Here is a 20,281-nt window from a genome sequence, read left to right as displayed (position 1 = left end):
AAGATGTTGAATAAGAGCGGGCCCAAGACAGAACCCTGTGGCACCCCACTAGTCACTCTTCTCCAGGATGAAACTCCCTGTTTGCCAGTAAGCTCCCTGGGAACTGTAGCACCACACACGATCCCGCAAAGGGCACCCACAATGTAAAGTGTGAGTGCTCATTGCCTTGACTGCTGTTCTAGAGTGTTACTCTTCTTCATCATTGTTTGAAGTGGTGTGTGTAACCAACTAAGCAAGTAGCTTGCATTTTATTCTTCTCTTGAAAGCACTGGAAGTATATATCTAGTAGTCATCTCAGTAAGAGCATTTTGCAAACTTATTTTCAGGTGTTTCCATATGCTGTGTGCATGCATTCTAATAGCAAGGGAGAAATATACAAAAATTAAAAAAAATCTGCAGGGTAACTGCATGAATATTTTGAGAAGTCTGTACACAGCCTGTTTTACACTGGAATTCTGCACAATTATGTTCCTAAGGAGGAAGAGACAACAGATGTTGACGAAAGATTGAACATTCTTAAAAGAGGCTGTTTAAATAAATATATTTTTTTAATGAGCTACAGTTGCTCTCAGCAAGAGATATTTTGGCAAGCCAGTTAGACAGCAATCTATTTCTCAGATACATTGCCCATTTCAGTAAGATTAATGTCAAATAAAGTATTTTTTCTCACATCTTATCAGTAGAACAATTATAGAGCTCCAATAATCCCCAAGTCAGTCTTTCAGAAAATAGCTGAATATTTCCTCCAGCAATTCATAAAGCAGATTAAATTAGTATGATATCAGGTCAGAAATGCTACAAGTGGATGTATTTTTCACTGTTACAAATTAATTGTTTTACTCAGCACAAAAAGGAAGAAACAATCAGTAAAGGAGTACAGTTGTCAAGGTCTTTGTTGAATAAACGTCATTACAGTAGAGTTACATGCTGTATCCAGCAAAGCACCTCAGGCTCTGCAAGGGGCGGAGAAGCCATCGTTTATTTGAAGGCCTTGAACTGTTTTAGGATTAAGGTTTGGATTCTGTTATGTACTGAGTCGGGGAAGGCAGGAACCCCCGGACCTTCGAGGCCCAGGACCCAGTGTACGCAAAGAATTTTGGGGCAGGCCCTGCATGGGTACCCGCCACAGTCACCAGGGTCACTGGCCCCGTGTCGTACGAGGTGCTAACGGATGGGGGGCAATGCTGGCGCCGCCACTGTGACCAGATACGGCGACGATTCCCGGGAGAAAACCAGGAGGAGGAGGACAGGTCAGAGGAGTCCCCGGGGAACAGTGGGGCAGTGAGGCCCATAGAGCAGCAGGGGCCAGCAGGAGAGGCAGAACCAGTAAATACAGAGAGGTCCCGGGAGGCCGAAAGGACACCGGAACCAGAACCACGACTGAGCGAGCCGGTTGCGCCAGACCAAACAGCCCCATCACAGCCAGCATCCTTGGAACACGAGCCAGAACCAGAACCCCGGACCAGGGAACACCCCAGGCCGCAACGCACACGTAGGCCGCCAGCGTACCTTGAGGACTATGAATGCGACCTCCCGGGCAGGACTGGAACTTAGAGGGGAGGGGTGTTATGTACTGAGTCGAATAGGATCCAAACTGCAGCAGTCTGATTGGTCCTAGAACAATAGGATCCAAAAGGCAGCAGTCTGATTGGTCCTAGAACAATAGGATTCAGAATGCAGCAGTCTGATTGGTCCTAGAACAATGCAGCAGTATGATTGGTTGGCAGGAACCACCCAATCATGCTCCAGATTGAAGTGAATCCACAACCTGATTGGTTTACAGTACAATTCCGGAATTAGCCAATCATGTGCAGCCCATTGTGTAAATAATGTATATAAGGCAGATACTTTGAGGGGACTTTCATTCATTCCTCCTCACCACTATGAGCTGAATAAAGAGCATGAAATCACTTTGCGACTCCGAGTATATTTCAGATTCCATACGCTCTTAGCCAAGGATCCTCGTGGATGATCCATTCATAAATCTGCATGCAGTAGGTTTGATAGTCCTCCCTCCTCATTTAGGAAGCAAACTGGGCTTACATGGGGAGTCATAACATCAGTCAAAACATTGGACATAATTTGAAAAGGATCATTGGCTAGGTGAGTTTGTGAATTTGCTGTGAAACTAATAACAATATCCAAAACACCTTACATTGCAACCCACATTTAGTGAGCTAGAAAAAAGTTGTCAATACTGGTACAGTAGAATATACACAGCATTCAGGGCTGGCAGTAAAGCAGTCACATGACCACATTACAATCGTTTGAACCGCTCTGGGTATGTGAGCTGGCCCAAAGGCCAAAGAGACATGAGAAGATAACGTGGAAGTATTATGGCTGACACAGGTCAAACAAGAGAGAGATGATGACACATTGGTCAATAAGGGCCAATGTGAACATTTGGTGTGTGTGTATTGTGTGCATATTGACAAATTAGAGCATGTTCAGGAATAAAATATAAATGCATTTAAAAGGCAGGTGGTACGGCCCTTTTGAGACTGAGATTGGTAGATTTCAGAAGGCAAGTGGAGAATTGTAGAACAAAAACAAAAAATAATGCTTCTATGAAAAAGCGGTATCCCTGATGTTTTTTCAAGATGCAAGGCTTTTGTTTTGTTCTAAACATGAGAGAGAATTTAAAAATCTGATCCCTAGTCTGCATGTTATGTTAGGGTTGGAGAACTTGTAACCCATGGGCCAATCTTGGCCCAACAAGGAGTTCGGTTTAATTCACAAGCCCATTTTACCCAAACCACACCATTTGCCCATCACCTGACATCAGCTGGTGCCATCAGCTGATGGACAGGGGGCAGGGTCTAAATCTGCATTAGCTATGACCTTGTTCCCAGCAAGTAACAAGATCACAGAGCCTTGGCAGCAGGGTTGAGTATCTGCTCATCAGCCAATGAGGGGGCATTGAAGCACTTTTTTACGCTTCTCCTTTAACTGAATGGAGAGGTGGTGGCAACCCTAGCTGGGGGGGGGACTCCCCCCCATAATTTAAACACTGAAGTGAGCACATGAGTGGCAGCAGCAGGGGTGTGGGGGACTCACAAGGAGAAGTGGAGCTGCTTCAAAGAGCAGTTTTGCCTCTTGTAAAAGTGTTCCTTGGTTTGCACAAGCACTCTTGGAAGCACCCCCTTAAAATGTTCTCCTTTTAACATTGGAGTGACTAGGTAGGCAGTGGCAGGGAGGACTCTTCCCCTCCCCATGCCCCCCACTGCACCCCAACTGCCTGCTTGTTTGCAGGGAAGATGCTTCCAAAAGCACTTTTACAAGGCTAGTCCACGTCTCTCTTATTTGAGCCTCTTGAGGCTCCAACTTGAACATGGCTCTTTTAAAGCTTTAGTAAGTTGCCCCATACTTCTGTTTTAAACCTCTGGGATCTGGAGTTCAAAGGGGCAGGGAGGCAGCTTGCAAAGTCAAGTGATGGGTTGTGACAGATGAGTGGGTCCTCACAGCTGATCTTGATAAGGATTTTGCCCGTGGAGCTAAAAGGTTTACCTGCCCCTGTTTTATGTGGGACAATCCACGGTTCTCTCCTCCCTCATTTTATCCTTTCAGCAATATTGTGGGAGCTTCATGGTGAGTGACACTGAAAGGAAATCTGGGTCTCCCCCAAATTATAGGGCCTTTCTGCACTTATCATTTATAGTAGAATAATTGCTGGGGGTGGGGTGTTTTTTGTATGTTGCCGCATGACGTCGACATCACTGTCAGGTTTGTGCTTTCTTTCAGTGATGAGTGACATCTCTGTCCAGAGTACCTCCATCATATTCTATGAAACTTTTTGTGTTGTTTAGCATGATAGACTCACTAATATCTACCTAGGGATTCATGATGGACTACTGCTGCTGCTGCTGCTGCTACTGCTGCTGCTGCTTCTGTAGCTTTCTGCAATATATACCAAACTAAATGGCTGTTTCAAGCACAAGCAGAGACCATTTGGGGAGCGGGGTTTGGAATGCAAATGAACCCTTTCTCCTGCAAATGATTTTTTCCTCCTTGTTAACTAAAAATATTTTATTTTTCAAGCATTCCCGACTTTGCTTTCCTTTGCTTTCCTCACCCTCCACACCATCACAAGTAGACTTCAGTCTGTTGATCTGCTTCTGTCAGGTGAGCAAACCCTTCATCTGCTAGCTGTCTTACTCTCGGGGTCAGAATTTTACATGTGAAATTGTAAAACTTCCAGGGGTGGGGTGGGGGGTGTCTTCTTTTTTAAATATTGCAACTGAGAATTTGATAAAAGTGAATTTTTACTGCAAAGAATTTCAAAGATCTTGTTGAATTAGGATTCTGAACATTAATTAGAAGCACATTTTGCATTGCAAATGAGCTCAGTTTTGGCTAAAGTGGATCTGAAATTCCAGCTGTTTTGACCTCTCCTCATTTCATGCACAAAGCACTTGATGTAGGTAACTGACTGACTTCTGTTGCATGTCCAGGGAGCAACATGCTTTGTAAGCCTCTTCACATCCCTTGTGGTAGCTCCTTTGTGCTTGGCCAGCAGTGACCAAATCTGGTCCTTGCTTCAATTCTGCCTGCTCTTACTGTGCAGGATTGGTAATGTTGTGCACTGCTTTTGGCCTGGGCATTGCTACACCTATTGAAGTGCAGCTTTCCTGAGACCAAAGCAGCACATTTCTGATACTAGTTGTACTAAATGTGTGTAACGGAGAAGGTAGGAGTATCAAACTTTCAGCATCAGGGTGGCAATCCCTACTGGGAGGCCACATGCGGGGCGGGGGGGGGGGGAGAGCAACAAATGTGATGGCTACCTTTGTACAGTAGGATAGTTTCTACACACAGTCTCACACCCCTCCACCCTCCATCCAGGCAAGCCTTAGCAGAGTTCAAGGACACCTTCCATCCATTCAGAATTACTCAAGGAAGGTGCAAGGTGGGACTGGCAAGGGGTGTGTGTGGCCAGGAAGGGGATATGGCCCGGGGAGAGTCCCAAGGACCAGAGAGAGGGCCTGAAGGGTTCTGTTGGGCCACTGGGTCTTTGATTCCCTATAGCTACTGTGGTGCCTTCAGTTTGTGCAGCCTTCACAATTTAATTGCATCCAGGGCAGGGGTTAGGATTCTACCCCATCCCACCTCCTTTCTTAGTTAGCTAGCACAGGCCCCCCCCATTTAATGCCTTTCTTTACTACCTCACCTTTACCACTGTGTTTGTGCCCCAGGGAACTGATAGACATTTGAAGACTCTCAGTTGTGTCATTAGCAGATATTAGTTGTGTCATAAAGCAGATATCCAGTCAGCCAACAAACTGCTCTACAATTAGGTGTGCCTCCCATCAGTTTACCATAGCTGAAATCCCACTGAGATTTCTGCACCCCAAGTAGTTGCTTGGTTTGCTTTTCTGTTTGGTGCCCCGCTAAGTGCTTGCCCCTTTCTGAGTTAAGGAGACACTCAAAGGGGCAGCACAGAATTGAAACACAGAATCCAGAATACTGACTTACGAATGCAAAAATAATGGTTGCACAAGGTGTTCACACATTCCTATGGGATGGTTGCCACTAATTACCAGTCTCTGAATCACCTGTTTCACAACCTCACCAAGTTGATGGATCTGTCTGTGGAATCAGAACAAATCTTTCCAATGATTCATTTTTTGCCTCAGATAAGATGTAAAACCATGACAGTGGATTGATGGGGGTTTAGGTTTTCTGCTCCTTTTTTAAGCGAAGATGTAGAACAGGTTCTTCTGTTTTATAGCCTGAAGCCGAACTGTCAACATAAATGATGTGCGGACTTTAATATCTGAGAGCCACGCTGAAAGAATTCCTTTTTAGCTTCTTCTTCTTTTTAAAGAACAGATTAAATGCCGCACAACACAGCTCATTACTGCCTAGCGTAAATTTATTGAAAAGGCAGTTTTTGCAAAAGTAGCTGGCATATTTTGTCTCGGTATTACCTGCTTTTGCTGAGCAGTGGATGACAGCTGGAGACAAGAAACATCTCCCCCCACCCTCTTAAATTGTTGTCAGTCTGTGAAGATTTCTGTTTGACCAAAAGAATCATTAAAACATCATTAGCATATTGGTGAGTGTTAGGACTGGCCCAAAATGGGAATTAAGAAATTTGTTACTGTTTCACCCATTTCAAAATATGCTATGTGAATGCACCTTTTCCTTGGATTGAGAGAAATTGACATGCATCTGTCATCCCAATGTTACATGATGGCAGTTTTGGATGCTGTTGCATTAAGAGTAATAAACTTAGGTTTTTGTTTTTGTTTTCTGTTGAGAACCTTGAGGGTAACCTGTCGTGGCCATTTGCTGCCAGTGGGCAGGGCTGGAGTCCAAGTGAGCTCAGCCAGAGTCGCCAAAGGGACAGGACAGAGTTTTCTCTCTCCATCTTTCTGCCGCTCCTTTGTCTCACTCACCTTCCAGCTCCCCTTCATAGTCACCCACATGAAATTAGACCTCATGAAATTAAGCCTAGGGCTCACTGCTGTCCAGCTGTGCTGTAGCATTTTCTATACATAATTACAGTCATCCTTACAACTCTTTAGGGCAGGGCACTGTTATTTCCACATCTCAGACACGGATGGAGCTGAGGTTGAGACCTGGGAAGGTAGCCCATCTAGGAGATGGAAACCTCAGACATCTGCTACCCTGTGAGATATCTTCGGGAGCCAAAAAGGCTAAAGAGTAAACCCGACACAAATCCAGAGTGGAGTCCCTAAGACAGTTGGATGGTGCCTTGTGCACCTCCTTCTGGCAACTCCTGCAGCCAAGCTGGTGCCACACACATTGTTCTGCTTTTCTTTGGACACAACAGCAAGGCCAAGAGGGGGGTCTTGTCGTCTGGGGAGCCCAGGTTCTCCATGCCCACTGCCCAGGCTTGCATCCCAGAAAGGTCAATTCAGGGCTGCTAACAGAATGCCTTGAGGCACACTTCATTGTCTCTTGAGACAGACAGAAGGCTGAGCTTATGGCAGGAGGAATGCTAGAGCTAGGGGCTTAGCTGCTATGCCTCACCTTCGCTGAGTGGTAGGGATGATGTGAGTTGAAAGCATTGCCTATCTCTCTGAATTTGCATTGAAAGGATGGATGCCTTTCCCTCTTCTTGGAACAGATAAGTTGGACTCCAGACTCCTCTTCTTGGAGATTGCAATCATAGTCTTGTCTCTTAAAGCAGCAGATGCCTGAGGAGGAGCAGGAGGACTCTGACAGTTCTGCTTACAATGTGTGCAACTTAATGAGGAAGCAAACACTTCTAACACATGAAGACACCTCCTCATGGAATAACCACAACCACCCAAGCATAGCTCTTTGATTGGGGCAATGACTTCCATTGCAAAGGGGCGCAGCTTGCAACTGGGTTTGAGTCCCAGAAACACTTGGTTGTGGTTGTTTTTTAAGAAAAGAAACAATGCCTGCCCTTCTTTTCAAGTTTTCAGCACTCTCTCCTGTTGAAGGAATGTGGCTGGCTGGCAGGGCTGCAGCCGCCACCCCCCCAACATTTGAATAATGTTTTCTCCCCAAATATCCTCTCCACAGCACCAAATATCTCCAAAATAAACTTTCTCTCCCCAGCCCCATAAATCTAACATATATGTCAACAGTAATTTTCAGGTTTGCATTTCAAAGAAGCTCCCACTAAGACGGTTTCAGGTATCTCTCAGGCCTACTTCTCAAAAGCAGCAGATGATGGCCAAGCTGACTCCAGACTGTATCGCCTCCAACTGCAAGCTGATGTCCTTTCATGAGAAAACATTCCTATACATGAAAACCTAAGTTTTCCTAAGCACAAGTCATAAATGGCTGTCTCTGTGTTCACAGATCAGTGATGACTCCATGCACACTCTCCTTCATGGGGACGCGAATCCCCCTTTGCCAAGGCCCAAGAGGAGCAGCAGCATTCCTGCTGTTCATTGTCCCCACATCAGCTGCTCTGTGAGGCACCTCCCAGGTAGGGAGCTGAGTCTGTGAAATCCCACTGCCCAAAGCCACCCATGAAAATTGCAGTGGAGGCAGCCCCACTAGTTCTCCTCACTCAAAATCACCTGCACTTTAAAGTGACACAGTTTGGGGATCAAATGAATTCACAGCCATTCCCCCCCCTTCCTCTGACTGAAGTAATGTCAGGTGAACGCCCCAGCTTGATTCATAACTGACTCGAGCCATTTGTAAGGGTCAACACTCCATGAAATGATAATCAGATGGAGGGAGGTTGTGTCTCTTATGATAGCTAAATGGAACTTCCATGTTCAGAAATAGTATATCTCTGGGTATTGCTGAGGACCAATAACAGGGAACAGTTATCTGACTGGCCATTGTTGGAAACTGAATGATGATCCGGATGAAGTGAAGATCTGACCTCCAGGTACCAGGATGGTGAGAGGGCAGGGCATGGGGGGAGGCTGGGATCTCCTGGATCTTAGCCTGATCTAGTGTAAGTATTAAACAAGGTTTCTCCCCTCACATTGTCCTCATGATCATCATCATGTGTGGGAGGAGAGCAGCGTCACTTCGTTGGACTCTCACTGTCCACTGTGGCCACATGCCGGAAGGCCTCTTTTACCCACACGGGTTCCCCAAATGCAGGTACTGATGATAATCGGATGAACTAAGGCTCTGTTATCAAAACTAGCTCGGTTAGACCTGGGGTAGTGTACAGTTATTTAATAGAATGAGGTCTCTACTTTCTTCACTTGGTAGGATCCAAATTATTGTAATGCAATCATTGTGTGTGGTGGGGGATTTTATAGAATTAGCTTTGTTATCCCTTTTTTACTTTTTTGAATTTCTCTGCCATTTTTTAAAAAAATACTTTTCTATTTTAATGAGCAGTATCTTGTAATATGATCGTGGAGAAAATCAAATTAGGAAAATCAATTTTTTTGGATTTCTCTGCCATTTTTTTAAAAAAATACTTTTCTATTTTAATGAGCAGTATCTTGTAATATGATCGTGGAGAAAATCAAATTAGGAAAGCTGAGTGGTGGAGAATCAAAAGAAGACAGAGACTAGGAAGGCAGCCAGAACATTTTGACATGAACCTGGCATTTCAATGGCACCTATTTACAGTATATTGCCAGCTCAGCTTCACAGCTTCCTGACAGTGGAAACTGTGCCCTTTTGTTCCGGCTCCTTTCTAACACTGAGCCTAGTACTTATGTGGCAGAGCTTTCTCTGGAAAGCAGCACTTCAGGTGCAGCAGGTGCGGCATCACACAATGGAAGAATCCTCCATTTCTCTCCCCCTGCAAATCCCTGCATGTAGAAAACCAACATGTCTCCTGCCTTACATCTTACGTGCAGGACATTTTTATTTCTATTTTACAGTAAGGCTTTTTCAACCATGAAAACCCCACCTGCAATCTGAAATGGCAGAGCCCAAACCTTAATTACCCATCACAGTAAGAGCCAAGTTTAGAGTCCCAAATCCATTTCAGTATAGTCTGCTTTTACTGAGTAACATTGCAACAGTTCAAAGTCTCTTAGCATCCAACTTCACCTTGAAATTTTGCTGTAGGTAATGTAGGCAGTGCTTCACTTCAGGGGATACTGGCATCTTTGGGGGGGGGGTAAAAAGTGTGCACTTACTGTAACAACTTTATGGTGAATACTGGCATCTACTTTTCCGGGGGGGGGGGGCGGGGAAAGCACTGAATGACAAGTTAAGGATTCAAAGCACCATTCAAAGCAGCTTTATTAAATGGATCAAAATTTTATTTGCTTCTCTTGACATTCCTCAGATGTTTAGCCATTAAGGAACCTCTAAAATTGCTTCCAAAATTCACTCTAATTTAAACTTTTATTATTTTTAAAAAACCAGAATTCTTAATTTTAGTTAGGTAAAACTACTTAGGAGAGATAATTATATATAAAGCCCCCCCCCCATTTTCTCTTTCTAGAAAACGAGTAAATGTCTTACCTCCATATCTTGCAGTATATACAAACCATGTTAGCTGATCAAGGAGCTTCTTCTGAGCCCACTCAGCTTCTCTGTTCTCTGTGCATGTTTGTTGTAGACCTCATTCATTCATTCATTCATTCATTCATGCACGCACACCTCTTGATTTCTCTGCACTTGACTCCTCACCCTACACTTAGTGATTGGTGGCTGTGTGTGTGAATTGGCCTCTACTGAGAAATATTTGAGGTGCTATAAAAATGTTGTCTGCACAGCTAGGTTTGAAATAACCCATTCACACAAACATGCCAAAGGGGCCTGGGTCACCTGCACATGATGGCTTGCCTGTATGAATGGTCCAGAGACATAACTCCACAGCTGGAGCTCTCAGGATCACACAGGGCTTTTCAGTAGAGTCTCTTCACCAGTTCAGCACCTGCTTACTAACTACAGAGCAATTAGGAGTGAGAAACCAGCTGATCTGCTTGCATGCAATGCACAGGCCTCCTTCCACCCTGTGCCACCTGATTCTTCTTTATTATCATATTGTAATAAGTGTTTTCTTCTTTAGAATTGTTGAGGCAATATTGTGAAAGCAACCTTTTCAGTGATATGCTTTCTTATTTGGCGCTTTTAAGAAAAAGGCTCCTTTGTGCTATGTAGGATTTTCTTTTCCAATTGACTTGAGGTCACTTGAAACGCCCCCACTCTTGTGGCTAGACGGAACCTGTGTATTAATGTGTTCTACTGAACCTGCAGGTATTATAGGAGAATGAGCAAAGCAAGCGACAAAAACTCTTTCAGAAAAGCAGTTTGGGCCTTTTTACAGGCACTAAATGATTTAAAGTGATACAGGGTAGTTAGCTGTGTACTCTCTTTGTGCCTTTGTTTGCCTGCTTGTATACTTCTGTGTATTGCCATTGATTGGAGGTTCTGGTATTACAAATGACCTTTGAATGAAGTCTCTGTTAACTTAGCAAAAAATGTTAAGTTATTGTCTCTTTTAAAAGTAGAATACAGTGGTACCTCGGGTTACATATGCTTCAGGTTACATATGCTTTAGGTTACAGACCCCGCTAACCCAGAAATAGTACCTTGGGTTAAGAACTTTGCTTCAGGATGAGAACAGAAATCGTGCAGTGGCAGCGCAGCGGCAGTAGGAGGCTCCATTAGCTAAAGTGGTGCTTCACATTAAGAACAGACCTCCAGAACGAATTAAATTCCTAACCCAAGGTACCACTGTAACCACTTGGTTTAAAGTCCAGGCATTGGTCCCAGTACCAAGCTCTTAGCAGGAGGATTCCGCTAGTGATAAAGCTGAGCATTGAGGCTACTTATAATGTCCATTGGAAAATACCCTTGGAATAATATGGCCATATTCTCCCCTTCCTCTGCTCTCTGGTCTCCATCACTCTGGGAATTGCTTCTTCTTCTGCATCAAGTGGAGATGATATAGAGAGGCAGAGAAGGAGACAAGGCTGCTTCACAGTGAACTGTGGGATTCAGAAAACATTTCAGTGAGCTATGGAGTGGAGTCAGGGCCAGAGGGAAAGATGGCGGGGCAGGGGGATGAAAAATGGGTTGAGGTGAAACAGACAAAGTGATGGAAGAAGCCCCCTGCAAGCTGTCAGTTCTGATATGTGAAATGAAGGAAGGAGGAAATAAGAGAGGGCAAAAGCTGAAATAGAAAGAGTGCAAGAATCAGAGAGAGAAATAGTGGGGTGCGAGGAGAGAGTGGTACAAGCTTGCAAAATGCTTCTGACAATGTTCCACAGCTCTGCTACAAGACCAGGTGAAGCAATCAAAACACAGCAATGGAGCAGCAGATCCACTGCCATATCTGAAGGTTTTTGGGTTTGTTTTTAAGAAATCCTTTAACTAATTGGATCTTGCTTTTGCTATCTCCCTGTTTTATTTTTGTATCAACCTGTTTTCTATTGAAAATGGAGCAAGCATAGCATTGGACCAAATCACCATCCCCAAATCTTAATCAACACCATGAGCATCATGACTGCGACATCTTCCAATCCTGTTTTCTTCAACCCAGTGTGGAGCCTCCAGAAGTAGTTCACTGCAACTTCCATCATCCCTGGCCCTGCTATCAAGGCTGATGAGACTTGTACTCCCAACCTTCTGGAGGACCCTGCTTTGGCTACTCCTGCCTCAAACTATTAGTCTCTGCCTTAAAGTTTTTGGTAGATCTGGGAGGCAGATTAATCAAACCGTGAATCTGAGGGTGGCATAGAGGACATTTCAGTCCCAAAGCCTGATCCATTTCTGGGATATTTAAGAGAGCTGTTTTTTTAATATCAAAAGAAAAAGTTTTGAGTACCCATATGTCATAAAGTCAGACAGGATTATCTTCCCAAGCCAATTCCAAACCCTATGATCAGACTAGATAGGCCAACATCTCCATCAGGGATTAAAGATGTCATAAGATCCAACTTGTTTTTTTAAAACGACACTTTTTTGAGTAAGAAGGATGTCAGTATGAGCAATTGCAGCGATCTCATATTGGCAACAAAATTTTACTCATAATATTCTCATAGCATTCCCTTCATAGGGAATACAGCTCTAAGAGCAATCTCTCCCAAATGGAACTTTTTAATGAGACATAAGGCTGACAGAAAAACCTGATTAAAAGAATTGTCTTAGCCAAGATTGCTTTCTGCCATTAATGAAGTTGCTTTAGATCATGACAATGATCTTGTTCACTTAGATTCCTGTCCATCTTGCTTAATTTAACTTAATTGGCAACCTTAGATCCCTCCATGGTGCTGTTTCCATGAATATGATGAATGAGCTCAAGAATGGAGAGTGTCAGGAAGCAAGCTGATTTTAACCCTTCCCATCGAACTCATGTCTTCTGGGACACTCTGATCTTATTGGCAGGCACCAATACCTGAATAATAAGTGGGAGGGGATTAGATATATCTGCATTTTCTGTGTGTTCAGAGGTTGCTAACAAGAATGCGAGTTCTGTTTGCCTAACTCTGGGAGAAGAACAAAGGAAGTGTGCTAAGAGGTAGAAGAGGAACAACAAGATTTAGTGTGGCAAATAGAAGGGTGCTGCTATAGTAATTGCATAGGTGCAAAACAGAGAGTATAGCAGGAGAACAATCCCTGCTACTCACAGCTGAGCCTAATAGATGGGCTTGCTGCCTTGGCCTTCAGTTCAGGATTATGGCTTTGCTAGAAGAGAAGTGTCTCCATGAGACATAATCATCTAGACAAGTTCTGGGTATTGCTGGACTTCCACTTAGCTATCTGTGACATTGATAGAAAGACACATTGAATTAATAGCTTCTCTTCTTTAAGCCAAAAACTACAAATACTTACACAATTCACATTTTTTTTTGTTTTTTTAATAAGATATTTATTGAAATTTTCCAAAATAATACATTGTGAAACAAAAAGAAAAAAAACAACAAAAATACAAAAACAGAAAAATAAAACAACTAAAAACACATAGAATTTCCCTTTACTTATTTTCTTTTAACTTATTTTCCGAACCTCCTCATACCTCCCTTTCTTATATTCCAATTCAAATTATTAATTCAGCAAATCCTCACCTTTAGTTTTTGCTTATTTCAAAACCTCATTTTCCATATCTCTTAAGGCATTACAGCTGGAAACCACTTAATTTCTGTCCAACATCATTCTAGCATTCATTAATTTTACAATATTTCTGCAAATAGTCTTTAAACTTCTTCCAGTCTTCTTCCACCGACTCTTTTCCCTGGTCTCGGATTCTGCCGGTCATTTCTGCCAGTCCCATATAGTCTATCATCTTCATCTGCCATTCTTCCAGCGTGGGTAGATCTTGTGTCTTCCAATATTTTGCGATAAGTATTCTTGCTGCTGTTGTCGCATACATAAAAAAAGTTCTGTCCTTCTTTAACACCAATTGGCCAACCATGCCTAGGAGAAAGGCCTCTGGTTTCTTCAAGAAGGTATATTTAAATACCTTTTTCATTTCATTATAAATCATTTCCCAGAAAGCCTTAATCCTTGGGCATGTCCACCAAAGGTGAAAAAATGTACCTTCAGTCTCTTTACACTTCCAACATTTGTTATCGGGCAAATGATAAATTTTAGCAAGCTTGACTGGGGTCATGTACCACCTGTAAATCATTTTCATAATATTCTCTCTTAAGGCATTACATGCCGTAAATTTCATACCGGTGGTCCATAACTGTTCCCAGTCAGCAAACATAATATTATGTCCAACATCCTGTGCCCATTTAATCATAGCAGACTTCACCATTTCATCCTGAGTGTTCCATTTCAACAGCAAGTTATACATCTTTGACAAAACCTTAGTTTTGGGTTCTAACAATTCTGTTTCTAATTTTGATTTTTCCACCTGGAATCCAATTTTCTTGTCCAATTTGTAAGCCTCCATTATCTGATAATAATGTAGCCAATCTCGCACTTGGTTTTTTAGTTTCTCAAAACTCTGCAATTTCAATTTATCTCCCTCTTGCTCCAAAATTTCCCAATATTTTGGCCATTTGGACTCCATGTTAAGTCTTTTAAAGGCTTTTGCTTCCATTGGTGACAACCACCTTGGGGTTTTATTTTCCAATAAATCTTTGTATCTTATCCAAACATTAAACAATGCTTTCCTGACAATATGGTTTTTAAATGCTTTATGTACTTTAACCTTGTCGTACCACAAATATGCATGCCACCCAAAAGCATTATTAAATCCTTCTAAGTCCAAAATGTCTGTGTTCTCAAGAAGCAGCCAGTCTTTCAACCAGCAGAATGCTGCTGATTCATAATAAAGTTTGAGGTCTGGCAGGGCAAATCCACCCCTTTCCTTTACATCAGTTAATATCTTAAATTTTATTCTGGGCTTCTTGCCCTGCCAGACAAATCTAGAAATATCTTTCTGCCACTTCTTGAAACAGTCCATCTTGTCCACAATTTGCAATGTTTGAAACAAAAACAACATTCTAGGCAATACATTCACACTTCACTTTTGTTTTACAAAGCACTTTAGCATCTTCTTTTTTCTTTTGGAGAAGTGGGGGTTGAACTCCTACAAGTGGTGCATGTTGCTAAAAGATATTTTTACCGGGTTGTTTCATGCTGAGAATCAGTGCAAAGTCGTAACTGTTATGTGTTGCGGCACAGGCCACAGCTAAAGAGAAAGGTTTATGGTTATCTTTTCACTGTGGCCTTCCTAAGAAGAACAGGAGCATTGAGTTGTATAAAGTTGAACCTGGCCATTCGCACATATTTCCCCTCTTCCTCCTGACTTCTTGTGACCCATTGTATTCCTGATTGAGTTCCTTCTTCCGCTGTAGGGGCTTGGCATATGCAGGTCCTGCTTCGTAGCAAAGTATTAGAGCATTTTTGTTCTATGATCCTAAACCTTGTTGCTTATGGACCAAGAAGTTCCAGCATTTCAAGTTTCAGGGCCAGAGAAATTTCAGAGTGGTCTGTGTGTGATTAACAGCACTGTGAAATGTCTTCACCTGAATATACTCAAGGCTGAATTCTCCTCCCACCACCACCACCCAAAAAGCAATGCAGTTCAGGAGCATTTGTTACAATTATGTTTTTTTATACTTCATAATAAGCAGTTAGTAACTCTGATCCAAAAGCCATCCTTTTGGCTTTCCTAGTATAAACTGTTTTGTGCCTTTGGCACACATATATGCGAGGCAATGGAATTGTCCTAGGATTTGCCCAGTCCAGTTTACAGAGCCAGGGAGTTGACTTGAGAAATGCGGTCTGAAACATAGATTGCCCTCTTTGTCTTTCCTAAATGACACCCCTGTGGGCCAGTCCTTAATCCTGCTATCAGTTTTCCAGTGGGATTGATATCCTTCTTCACTAGTTTAGTTTTGGATTAAAAATGTGTAAGTCTTCTTATACTGTGCTCCAGGAACCCAATCATTGAAATGAAAAACTATAAGCACAAGACAGATACAGTTGTGGGGTTGGGGCTGTGCATATAGAAGCTTCTCCGCAGCCCAAATAAGCAAATGCAATGCAGACTAGTATAAAACAGCATTTTAACACACACGGAGCAGGCTACTCTCAGAATAGATGTCACATCTTTTTGAAATCTTCCCCTAACTCTCGCCATCCAGCTCTCATTACCTGCAACAAGACGCTTTCAAGAGCTAGTAACCTGGATATGTATGGGTGCATTAAAGTGCATACGTTTCAATCTACCTCAAACGACACATCTAACCACCACTTATTTCAGTGAGATTCAGAAGAACATCATGAACCATGCTCCCAGACGCACATATCTTTAGTCATTGCATGGTTAAAAGCATCCTTCCAGAAATATATCAGGGTGAAAATTATTTTTCTGAGTATCATCTCCTCCTGTCAGTATTAACCCTTAGCATTCAAAATCTGCTAAAGTGCTGATAAAGATTCTTGTATTTTGTTTCTCAGCCATCCCTGACTGTATTCATTTCTCTCTCCTTAGTCCTTGTGTAATCCATTGCTTTATCCCTTTCCCCCTTTATTTTCCATCCAATTTGAAATTTCTCTTTAGCTTTTGCCACCCACAGGGCATTCCGCTGCTTTGCCAGTACATATCCCAGAACATACTGTGGATGAGATGCTCAGTAGTCTGTCCAGAGGGTCAGTGAGGCTCTGAATCAGTCCCTAGAGGTGTGCAGGTTCAATGAGCTGATGCTGTTGGCTGCAGATTGGAGCTCCCAGCTGCTGCTGCTGCTGCTGCTGCATTGACTTGAACATGATACAGACCAGGAGGTTTTTGTGTCTGCATGCAGTGGGGGGGGGAGAGATCACAAGAAACATCTTTGTAACACATTCCATTGCTTACTATGCAAGATTGCTATCATGGTATTTCCTCTTGGTTGTGGCTTTTAAAATATTAGCTGTTAAATATGGGGTGTCAGCCCGACGCTAGGTACAGAGAAGAGATGTTATTTTTAATACAGATTTCAACACTATTTTACACCTAACTCTCAATAAATTTCAGTATTCCCCACAAACCTTTTCATTCCTTCCATTCCATATTAAGCCAGCCATTCCCTTGAAACTGCTGGCAGAAATTATATTGTATTCTGGGGTAGCAGGCATCTTCAAGGTTTCCTCCTCAGTTTTTGCAGACCACTTAACTCTTCTCTCTTACCAGAGAGACCTCAACAGTGGAAAGTTGTTGGAGAGACTGAAAATGAACTATTGAAATAAATAAAACCATTTAGAAAGCCCACAGGATCAAAGATCATTATCCAATTGTTTCCTTTCATGAGAATTTTGAATGAAGTTAGAAAAATCACTGCAACTGAAACCTTCCGCAGCACACTGCAGCTGTTGAATGTAATATTCAATTCACACATTGCCTTTTGACTATTTTTTGGTGCCACTTTTGAGCAGAATACTGTTTTAGCAAGATTCGTGACGGGGTGGGTAGAAAGCAGGGTTTACCAGAAGGGGAGGGAGAAAAGGGATACAAAATCATGGAGGGAAGCTAAAGGGTAGGTATCAAAGGGGAAATAGTGTGGGGAAGTGTCCCATACAGGGAAGTAGTGAGACGGGGAATCACTCGGGGAGGTGGAAGAGAAAGAGAAAAGGAAAAAGGAGTGCACTAAGGAGACCAGTCATGGGGTGGTGAAAAAAATACACAGGCACTCTGCACATGTACAGAGGAGTTTCTTTTGCACCCAGAGAGCTTTGCCAGATGTGTTAGACAGAGGATTAGCAGAAGAGGAGGAAGGAGGATGTAGCATTGGAATAGGGGTTGGAAATGAAAACCCAGATACCAAGGAGACGCAGAATAGATGGGGCTGTCTGCTTCAGAATTTGGTGGGTTTGTGGAAATGGGGCTTAGCAGTTGCAGTGTGTGGGGAGGGAGATAAGATCCAGAAGACTCTGTGGGGGTGATCTGTGTGCATGTGGGGAGGTCATGGGAAAGGAGGGGAGAGAAGGCATGGGGGAGAAGGGGATGCAAAGCAAGGCTGCAAAATGGAAGAGATCCACATCAAAATTGAGACTGGGAAGGTTCAAAGGAGGCCTACCAATTGCATGGAGTGGGGAGAAGGTCTGGCATTATCACGAGGGAGGGGGAGGTGGTGATGTGTAAAGGGAGTGAGGAGTGGGCTTACCCAGGTTAGTCAAGAGTGGGAAGTGTTAACAGTGTGAGGTTTGAGGTGGGTGGGGCTAGTGAGCCACACAGCTGCCCCAGGACAAAATGAAATAGAAGATACAGTTAAGCACCTTCAATATGATGAGCAGCATGGCTGAGTCATGCTGAAAGGGAAAGCCAGGATGATTCAAAATGTTTTAAGTAAGCATCTAAAGAAGAGCACCATAGATGCTGGGTATTTGAATGGACATAATTTCACAAAATGAGTGCAAAAATGCCTTTAGCTCTCTATAGTTAAAGTTCATATAAATGTGCTCCTAAAAATTGAAAAATGAATATGCAAAAAATGAATGTCATAAGCTTTTTATGCAAATCATTTTGAGTCACTTCGTGAGAAAAACAACTAACAAATATTAATCAGCAGAAGCATTAAGGTCTGACAAATGCCTCAGTTGCTTCGTTGACAATGTCATTTCCCAGAAGGCGGAAGAACCAACAAGGGGATCATCTGTCTTGGACCTGGTCCTTGCCAGTCGGGAGGAACGGATTGATGAAGTGGAAGTGCTCTTGTTCTCCTGGGTTCCAGGATACAGAGGCAAGGGGAAACTGAGTGTAGTTGGACACACACTCTGGACTTTAAGGAGGCCAATTTGGTATTGTCCGCATTTGGGCATTCAGTATTTCTCCTTTTAGAAACTCCCATCCTTCTTGGACTCCCTGCTCACTGAGTATTTCTGACCACAGGATCACACCCCCTAGCTCCTTCAGCTTTTTGAATTGGCCTTCTTAACGGCCACATTTGCATGTGATGCTTAGTCAAAACATGAGCAAGCATGAAAGAGCAAGTGTACTGGTTCACAGTCAGAAAAGTGTGGCCACTTTGCTCCCCCCTTGCTGCGCAACTGGGATCTGAGCCATGGCTTAGTGCTATGTGTGAACCCAGACTTTTAGTTTGTGTCTCCCACAAAAAAACGTGATTGGTAAGCGCAAAACAAACCTTGTTTACAACTCCTGGTTTGTTGGCTGTAAGACAGATCATGAACCTAAGTTTACACATAGCCCTAAGCCCAGTCATGACACAGTAGCATGGAAGTTGTGTGTGGGGAGGGGAGCAAATTAGAAGCTGCAGTCCTACTTTGTGCCATAGTTTGGCTTAACGTTGTGAGTTAGCCAAGCCAATGCACGTCCCATTGGAGAACAGTAGTTCACTTGCAGTACAGTATCTGATCATGATGCTGTATGTCAATAAGGCTCTGACTTTTGTGTCTGCATAGGAGTGTTAAAAATGGGGGTGAATGTTTGGCATGCAAATAGCCCTCACTTCAATCCCTTGTCTTCCCAGAGTAAAAGAAAGAATCAGGGCTGGAAACAGCCTGTGCCTGATGCCCTGGAAATCCACAGCCTGCCTCAGAAGGTAGCACTGAACTTGATGGGCCTATGGCCTGGCTCATTCCAAGGCAGCTTCATGTGTTAAAGAGGGGACTGGTGGCTCTGTTCGGCTTGATGGGCCACAAGCTGAAAGGCTAAAGGTTAAACGTTGAGGGCAGTCCTTCACAGACCCGGCATGACCACGGTGTGTGGCTACTTGCTCTGGCCACTTGCGTAGAAAGAGGCTTGCCTCAGCTTAGAGGAAAGCAAAGAAGGTACAGAAACCAACCCCCTTAGAAGAACTCCATAGGTGTATTAAAGGATGTATTGTTATTGTTCTACGGTAGAATTAAATGGAAGGATGTGGAAAACTATGTTTTGACTGCTACACTGAGCAATGATAACAATGAAAGTCGCAGTGTGTGTGTGTGTGTGTGTGTGTGTGTGTGTGTGCGTGCGTCTGCGTGCATACAAGAGGGAGAGAGAAAGTACAAGGTGTCATTCTAGAAAGTGAGTTATTGCTACAAGAAGGGAGAATTTTACAGCTTATAGACTTGAGTAAGAATGTGAATAGTAATAAGCTCTGTAAAATAAAAGACCTTGAGAAGATTCAGCCTCTGCTGTTATAATTCATGTTGGATGTCAGCTTTTCAACCATTTTCATTCTTTCTTGCAGAAAGGGGTCCATACCTCTGAAGGATGTGTGTAAATTTGCTGGTCTGAATGAACAGCAATTGCCAATGCTGTTGTCCTATCTGAAAGCAAATTATATTACTAAGATTAGGTCACAAATTGTCTAATATTATACTTTACATTTTCTTCATTCAGTTATTTTTTACTCAGCCAGGAAGTGGAAAGCTTTGAACTACCCCCACGAATCTATCTAAGTTTTGCATTCTGTTGACAAGTAATATTCCATTAACTTTTTTCAGTCACCTAAAGACACTTGTT

At 43.0% G+C, this 20,281-nt stretch overlaps 1 protein-coding gene across 13 annotated transcripts in view; it reads left to right on the top strand.

Moving 5' to 3' along the window:
• PCDH17 (protocadherin 17) overlaps positions 1-20,281 on the top strand; it is a 472,217-nt gene that overhangs the window by 97,066 nt on the left and 354,870 nt on the right. For 4 of the 13 annotated variants that reach the window (XM_081858033.1, XM_081858034.1, XM_081858028.1 and 1 more), the window contains exon 4: positions 4,039-4,122. The exons of 7 other annotated variants lie outside the window; for them this stretch is intronic. In XM_081858033.1, coding sequence (XP_081714159.1) covers positions 4,039-4,122 — 84 coding nt within the window. Of the gene's footprint in view, positions 1-4,038; positions 4,123-7,800; positions 7,824-20,281 lie in introns of those variants that run through there. 2 more of the 13 variants (XM_081858031.1, XM_081858039.1) reach the window with 2 other exon arrangements.

The sequence above is a fragment of the Podarcis erhardii genome (assembly GCF_964252035.2).
Source record: "Podarcis erhardii genome assembly, chromosome: 4".
Taxonomy (NCBI): Eukaryota; Metazoa; Chordata; class Lepidosauria; order Squamata; family Lacertidae; genus Podarcis; species Podarcis erhardii.
Note: the sequence above shows the minus strand (reverse complement) of the source record. Positions and strands in the feature narration are given on the sequence as shown.